The 8878-nt window shown below is 30.2% G+C and overlaps 1 protein-coding gene across 1 annotated transcript; it reads left to right on the top strand.

Annotated features, from left to right (window-relative positions):
- Positions 1-913: 913 nt before the first annotated feature.
- Positions 914-2368, top strand: LOC149498171 (uncharacterized). The gene has a single exon (XM_089717497.1). The coding sequence runs from the start codon at positions 1284-1286 to the stop codon at positions 2196-2198; it is 915 nt and encodes a 304-aa protein (XP_089573623.1). The 5' UTR covers positions 914-1283; the 3' UTR covers positions 2199-2368.
- The last annotated feature ends 6510 nt before the right edge of the window (positions 2369-8878 follow it).

Here is an 8878-nt window from a genome sequence, read left to right on the forward strand (position 1 = left end):
TCAGCATAATAAATTATAAGTGTTTGGTAAGTTTTTTAATCATAAGTAATAGAAGTTTCAATCAACTGTTCATTTCATCAGTTACGTTTTAAAATTTTCTTTTGTATCCATTGATAGCTGATTTTTATTTATATTATATTTGGATGTTATTATCCTCTTAAAAATAACTACCAATAAAATTTTTTTAATTTAATATTTTTTATCATCATTTTATTTATAATTATTTAACTATAATAGTTTTTATTAAATATAATTTTAAAATTTTAATTAATATTTTTTATTATATAATACATTTAAAATAAAAATAATATACTCATCTTAAAAATTTTCAAAAAGTATACATTATACATCATAATCAAAAAAAAATTATGCCCTTAATGATAATTTTATATTTTAATAGCAACCATTACAAAAATTTTACTAAACACTAATATTTATTAGCTAACCACAATCAGCCATCAACTAATAGCTTGTATAAATTGTTAAACGAAATAGACCCTTAGATTAGGAAAATTGTAAACATATATATTAAGAAAAAAATTGAATAAAAATTATGGTTTAACCATATTAATCATATTTTCTTAATCTATATGAAAATTAATTTTTATAAGACACGGAATTTTTTATTATCTTAAGTTTCATAATGTAGAGGGAAATTTTAAAATTAACCAAATTTGTCTTTCGTAAAAATAAATGTTTCTTTTTCTTTATTTTAGGTTTGTTATACATTTGTCTTTTATTGTATGGATAGTACTAAACTAAGTAAGCAACTAAACCAAATTGTAATTTGATAGTAGTGGTGAGGTCAAACTCTGAGCTAATATTAATTAATAGGATATGAACTGGCAGAAAAAAATAATAACTGAAAAAGCCAGAGGATTGGAACTTAAGGTTATTTATAAGAAAGAATCATAATTAATGCTAGATGGAAGCCTCCATGAAATGTAATTTTTATTTTTGCTCTCTCTCTCTCTCTCTCTCTCTCTCTCTCTCTCTCTCTCTCTTCTCTGTTACTGGTTTTTAATTATCTTCTACTGTTATGTTAGGAAATTGGAAAGGACAGTTTCACATGGGATACACAGAGAGAAGAGTACCTTTCTTTTGTCACCTTCAATCTTCTTCTTCTTCTTCTTCTTCTTCTTCTTCTTCTTCTTGATTGAATAGCATACACAAGAATAACCCATCATCAACGTTTTCCTATTTCTTTCAAGATAGGCAAGAACAACAATCCAAGACTCTCTCTCTCTCTCTCTTTATTTTCTTGATTTTTCATTTTCTCTGAAATGAGGAGGTTAGCCACTTGTTATAGTGAACATGCCATTAAAGTATCAGATTCATATTGTTCTGGTCCTTCAAATCAATCTTATCTTTCCCCTAATCAATCTCCTTCAATTGCAAATGCAATTTCTTGTATATATAAAGTCAAACTTTCATCTCAAAAGGTTTTCTTGATCACTCTGACATGGTGCAAAAAGCTCCTAAGTCAATTCTTCTCTATTAATATTACTGATTCCAATTCCTCTTCTTCAAAATTCAATCCCAATTCCAATTCTCATTTTCTTAAAAAAATTACAGGCTCCAAAACATTTCAATCTTGCAATTCGAAGATTGAAGTCTATTGGGATCTTTCTTCTGCTTACTATGACACAGGACCTGAACCGGTCAGTGGTTTCTACGTTGTCGTTTTGGTGGATTCAGAGATAGGTCTAATTCTTGGAGAGGAAGCAAATAATATTATTACTGAAGGACCCAAAATAAAATCACCGCCACCATTGAAGTCCTCGTTGATTTCAAGAATTGAACAATTTTCAGGAAATGCAATTTATTCAAGTAAGGCTCAGTTTTGTGATTCAGGAGCAGAACATGATATAGTAATCAAGTTCAGTGGAGACGAAGATGGATCGAAAAATCCTGTATTTTCTTTGTGCATTGATAATAAGATGATTTTCCAAGTGAAGAGATTGAAGTGGAATTTTCGAGGGAACCAAACAATTTTCTTGGATGGGTTATTGGTAGATATGATGTGGGATTTACATGATTGGTTCTTTAAGGAAGTTTCTGGGTATGCTGTTTTCATGTTCAGAACAAGAAGTGGATTGGATAGTAGGTTGTGGCTTGAAGAGAAGAATTTAGAGCAGAAAGGGCAAGACAGAGCAGAATTTTCCTTGTTGATTTGTGCTTGTAAGAATCCTGGGTGATTTCCTTTTCTTGATTGCTATTTAGTTTGTAATTGCTTAATTTTTTTTTCTGTTTTTCATTTTTTTTTTCAAAGAGAAAAGAAAATCCTTTATCATGTGAACCGTTTTCTTTACAAAATTTCAACTCTTAAATAGTATATAAAATTTCTTATCTATTATAAGAAATAAAATATATTTTTGTTAATGTGTTTTTTGTTTAGTCGCATTAGCGAAATTATTAATTCGGATGCTTAATTTTGATTGCAAAATTCGATTATAAATTATAAAAGGTCTTTTTAATTAAATTAATGTTGATTAGTCAAATCTCATTTTGTTTAAACAGTAAGTTTTGTAAATTCTCTTTGATTATTAAAGGATACAAACTAAAAATACCTTTTAAAAAAATAAATAAATAAATCTCTGCTTTTCACAACTAGTGTCCGTGTTAACCTTTGAATCCATTGTAAGCAACAGGCAGATAAATGTTTCCTTCTTTTGGGTGTGGAAAAGAGAGTTCACCCTTATCTAATATTATACCCAAATGTTTGTCCGAAGGAGTAAAAGCTTTTTCCAGGTTTTGTCGTTTAGAAACACCAAAATATTTTATTTTTGGCTTTGCTTTTGAGGGACTACATAATGTCTCACATTCTCTTTAGTCAAATGAAATTAGAAATTTCTATTTTTTTTTTATTTCCTATAATATCTCTCGTATCTTTTTATTAATACGAGTCTAATCTAATTTTGAAGTTTATTAATTTTTTTTTGAAATTTAACGATTCATTAATAACGAATACAAGTTGAGTATTTCCTATAGCAATAAAAAATACAAATATAGAAAATTGAAATCTTTTGTTTGGTTTTTGATAATGGTTAAAGAGATTAATCTTCTGGATAAGAATTGATCCATTTTCAGATATGACAACAAAAGAAATTGTTTACAATATTATTACAAACATTATTTTTTCGAAAATTTGTTATAATTGACACCCGTAGAAAAGTTTAATATTCTAAATTTTAATCGAGGAACATACCACACTACCGGGTTCTATTGATAAAAAAAACTTGCCCGAAATTTGAAATTTCCTACCACAAGTAACCAAAGATCCATTCCTAAGTCTACAACCACAAGCAATCAACAATCCATCTTATATTTCAAAGTGCCAAAGAAATAAAAGATCAATATAAAACAAATTAATAACGAGAAACAACCCAATAAAAGAAGAAAAATTAATAACCCTACGAAGAAAGTACCAAAAACACTCAAGATCTATCAAATATTATAGAAATGAGAGACTAAATCCAAGTTTTGTTCCAAACGATCGTAAATTTGGAAATTATTAGAAAGAAAAATAAAAAAAATAAAGAAAAACGATAGGAAGGGACGAAAAGAAACCACCACCAATCAAAGAAAACGGTTGGCAGTGGTTTACAAAACAAAATCTAAAAGAACAAAAAAAAAAAAAAAAAAAAAAAAAAAGAAGAGAGATCAAGGGAGAGAGACGGCTAGGATTTACATAAATTGACTCTCTCCATAAATGTTATTCCATAAAGCAAATCTCTAATCTTAAAAAGGTCAAATTGTTAATTTAACCAAATCATGGCGTATGAATTTTAGTTGAATCATAGTAACTTGTAATGTTATGGCGCCACAGTGACTTGCAATCTTAATCTATTAAATTTAGTTTTCAAAATAGCTGCGGATATTGGTCAATTCTGCTAAATCAAATTAAATTAAGGTAAAAGAAATAATCAAACCGAATCAATTAGCATATATAATAAAACTAAATCAAATTAATTTGATTCAGTTGATTTAGTTTGATTTTCAATTATGCTCGAGCAGATTTGTTTTTTTTTTTTTTTTTTTTTTTTTTTTTTTTTTTGCTTAATGAAAATAAAATTAAACTAAAATTTTTTTTGTGTAATTAAAACCAAACCAAATATGTTAAATTGAACTGATTTGATTTGGTTGGTTTTATTGGACATGTGCAGCAGTACTTTTGGATGGAATGATGTTTTGTGTTTTAAATTCAGTATTGAGTTTAGTACATTGGACATTGGACAGGGAGGGGTGGCATGAAGCCATGAACAGTTTTTGTTTATGAAGTTCTGCATCTCGTTGGTTTTGTCTGTCTGCCTTTCTTTTAATGACCCACGTTTCTAGTTTGGTATTTTATGTACTTGCATTCAATTTTGTCTCTTGTTCCTCCAACCAAATATCTTTGACAAAAGAAAACACACTTTTAATTATATATTTTGGTCAATCAAAAATGAAATTTAAAATATAGCTTAATTTAAATCAAGGTATAGGACATAATAATACCATATTCGGCGGCATCTTTTCAAATACCCTTTAGCATTTTTCCAAAGGCAAAACATCATCTCTGTAGTTGAAAATTTATGAGAGCAGATTATGAAGGCCTGTTTGCAAACAGCTTTTGAACTATCTTTTAACGTTTTGACTAATTTAAAATTCTACTCTATTAATCATAACGTTCGGTAATATAACTTTTAAGATAGTTTTTAGAGGTTGAGAGAGTTTTTTGTGAAACGTTAAACACTATAACGTTTAGCTGTCACGACCCGATTCCATGGGCCGGACCGGCACTAGGGCCCAGGTAAGCTTAAAGCCCCCGAGGCCCGTAGTAAGCCTGAAACACTACAAATTTGCTATCTCAATCTAATTTTAAACATTCAGCCCAAATTTATAACATTTTAAACATTTACAAATTTCCCTGCTTACAATACACTATATTTATAATACAGGCTCACAGAATTATTTCATCTATAATAATACACAACTTAAAAGTATACAAATTCTATAACTGCGGAGTTTACTGACGGATGTATACATATAAGTCTTCGGACATTTATCTATTTAATTGATCAATACTAAAAAGTGAAGAGCAGAGTTATAGCTGGGATTTTAAAAAAAAAGCTACTTCCTGAAAGATTTAAACAAAAGAGATGTGAGTTTATTAATGAATAATAATTATTGCACAACACACGCATTCACACAATTGTATAAATATATCAACCTAGTCATCCGACTAGGTATATGCTCACACAGCCAGTCACAATTATTAGCATCTTCATATAATCACATCACGTGGAAATTGGTCTGTGGCGTCACCGAAACCCTCGATGAGCCGTCCTCCCACATGGCTCATCCTCTCATAACGTGTGCACCAGGGAGCCGATCCCCCATACTGGCCGACCGGTCTAATCCTCACTTGACCAGCCCTCTCATTGTTTTTTTTTTCATTCTCTCTTTTCTTTTCCATACCAACAGGAGGCAACCCGGTCGTCTCCATCAAATCTAGATCATCAGGCGCTCACAACAGGAGGCCACCCTGCGGGCTGCGATCAAATCTAGATTATCAGGTGCGCCCAAATAAAGTAGCCAACCTGTGGTTTTCCATATCATCCAAATCACAACAATAGGTACACACGGGGGCGCCGATCTCCCATTTACCCGGCCGACGGTCCAACCGTCCTCACAAACCCAAGGTGACCCACTTCATCCCAATTCCACACAAGCAAAGCACGGCAATATCACAACACAATTAATCAAACATTGCAATTAAATGCAAACATATTGATCAGTTGAACATCATAATGAAAGGCACAATTAAACATTCATTCTCAAATGCAATTAAATAATTAAATAAATAATACTATCAATAAACAATAACGATAAAATAAACACTAATAATAATAATAATAATAATAATAATAAACAATGATAATGAAAATAAATACATAATTACATAATAAGAATAATGATAAAGTAATTAATGCACTATATTTATTTTGCATCATATTATAGAAATTATCTAAATAAACTTATTTATTATGTTATTTATTAAAACTAGTCTAGGTTCTACCGAAATTTCGGCAACACCTCCCCTAAAAATTGGACTATCTACCTGCTCAAATATCACAATATTATCATATATATATCAATCAATGCACATAGCCCATCCGTCGGGCAATCAACAATTTAAGTCCCATCCTCCTTTCAGTATTCAACATTCACTAAATAAATCTACAAATTATAATAACCTCCAACATGTTCCAATGATTTTATTAATTGTCCTCTAACTAATTATCAAATAAATGTACACTTTATAAATAAAACTTGCGTCGATAAGTTAAAATCTAAACTAGCCACTAAAAATCAATGCTAACCTAAATAAAAATTCAATATATATATGTACATTTCTACGTTAGTATATCTAAAAGGGCACCCGTTACCTGAAATAGCTGCTGCCCACCAAGAGAAATAGCTTCCACTTGACTTAAACTTATATACAGTAAACAAACTAACTCATTCCCCATCAAAATTTAAACTTAACAACAACATATAATTCATATCAAAGTAAAAACTCAAGGGAAAAGCTGAAATGGTCGCTGCCATCTAAAGTTTCTAACTTCTTTCGCCAAAACCTGCTGTAAACTAAATAATTGATTCATATAGGTAAGACTTCAGTTTATAGTTCAATTAAAGCTTCATTTTCCTCCATTTGGCATACGTCTACCATTTCCATTTTAATTAAAGCAAATCCATGATCAATTTGTTTATCTAGCAAGAGTAATATTATCGAGTACTAACTGTCCTTAGCTCAAGTATTAGTAATATAATTGTTGTAAAATTTGATGCTATGCTTATACTTAGGAGTTATACTACATTTATACATTATATTATAGCTAGCAATGTCTCTTAAAAATTCTAAGTTAACATGTATAGATAATAGCTAGATTTCTCATTCCTAGACCAACACTGTTAACCATAATAACCCACTCAACTTCATCAAGAAACTCAAATACTAATTCCTAAGTAGCTATGCTTATATAATTCCTGAGCAAAACGCAGGCAGGAGCGAGAAATGTAAGTTCCTATAGCCATATTATTTAATTCATAATACCCCTTAAATAAAATTTGAAGGATCTATAAACATATTATAAATGATTAGAAATTAATTACCTAGTTAAACAATTAGCGTCGGAAAAATAAATTTTCCGGTTAGGATGACCGGAAACAGCTCCAGCTATCTACATTTGCCCCCTGCCGGAGTTGAGGAAAACGGTAGCCGGTGGAGTCGCCAAAGGTGTTAGAAGGTGTAACCAGCCAGCCCTTGACTGGTTTCGCAGGAAATAGCAAAGAAAATCGGCGAGTCGACTGTCCCGATCGCCTAAGACCGCATCTCGCAGCTCCTTAATTTGCTGCGCTAGCCTGAAACAACAGAGGTGAGAGAGAAAAAGAGCGGCATGGGAACGGCGGCGGGAGGCGATGGGAACGGCAGCGGCTTCAGGTGACCGGAAAAAAAAAAGAAAAGCAAAAAGGGGAGGGGGAGGGGTGTCGCGCGCCTGGCGGTCGCGCAAGGAAGAAGAAGGGAAAAGAAAAAAAGAAAAAAAAGAAAAAAAAAAGAAAAAAAAAGGAAAAGAAAGAAAAAAATCCTGGGCTTCTAGACCATTCCGGTTCGATTCGAACCGGTTTGGTCTAATTTAATGATTTGGCTCAATTTGCTTGGTTTTCGAGTTTTTCGCTTGGTATTCGAAAAATCGAATTGGTTTACGGGTCCAGTTTAGCAATAATAAAATACTAGCTGGTATAATTTCATTGGTTGAAATAAAAAATTTAGTTTTTAAATGAAAATTCTACGAAATTAAATTTTCGGGTCGTTTCATTAGCTTTTAACGTTTAACTTTTAATTAAATTTTTTTGATAATGATACACTTTTTTTTCTTCTCAATTCACCTAATTAAAGAATTAATGGTATTTTTTATCATTTTAAGTTAAATAGCTATTTTTACTAAATACTCTAATTTAAACCGTTATATAAGTAGCTACCACTAAAAGCTAAAAGCTAACAATTAATAGAACAGCTAATAAACACTACAAGACAGCTTACAGCTACTTAAATAACTAATGTTGCGAAACATACCCGAAATGTTACTCCCTCTAACGTTTGATAAAATGCTAATTAAACAATTGAAAGCTACTAGAACAAATAATAATTATTTTGCTGAACAAACCCGAAATATTTGAAATCACTAAAGGATGAATATTAGCCCCACTTTTAATTTTTCACGAGTATTCGCACACTATGTTAAATATAAAATTAATTCAATTTTGGGATTTGTAGTTACTTTTCTTTATAATTTTTTTTAATAAATTGAATTCATAATTTTATAAAATTCATTTGCTAAATTCAAATGACTTTTCACCTTCTACAAGTGGATGGAAAATGAGAGATTTTAGATGGTGAAAATTTTTAATTTATTTAATAATATATTTGTGGGAAAAAAAGGATATATTTCTCAATTTGATAAAAAAAAAAAGTTGGCCTCTTCGGAAAACAGAAAAGAATGGAGAAGTACTGAATTTGTAATTATTATCACGTTTTTACAACATTAGATTTTTTTTTTTTTCCACCTATACCATTAGATTCAAAACTACTTAGATGGCTTACTACCTAAAATAACAATATATAATATTTATCTATTCTCTTATGATTTTGAAAATCTAATAAAGTTGTGGGATCTTTTAAGAGACTTAAAAATACGGGGATAATGCAAAACTAAATTTTATTAGAATATAGGTAAAATCTTATATTATGTAATTATGCTGAATTATTAAACAATTTTTATTTATGTTAAATGTTAAATTACATTTTTTTTTTCTAACACAAAGTGTTGCT

The sequence above is a fragment of the Jatropha curcas genome, chromosome 2, assembly GCF_041381405.1.
Source record: "Jatropha curcas cultivar XTBG-Jc1 chromosome 2, XTBG_Jcur_1.0, whole genome shotgun sequence".
NCBI classification, from domain to species: domain Eukaryota; kingdom Viridiplantae; phylum Streptophyta; class Magnoliopsida; order Malpighiales; family Euphorbiaceae; genus Jatropha; species Jatropha curcas.

Coding starts and splice junctions, on each gene's coding strand:
- LOC149498171 (XM_089717497.1), top strand. CDS start 1,284: ATGAGGAGGTTAGCCACTTGTTATAGTGAACATGCCATTAAAGTATCA.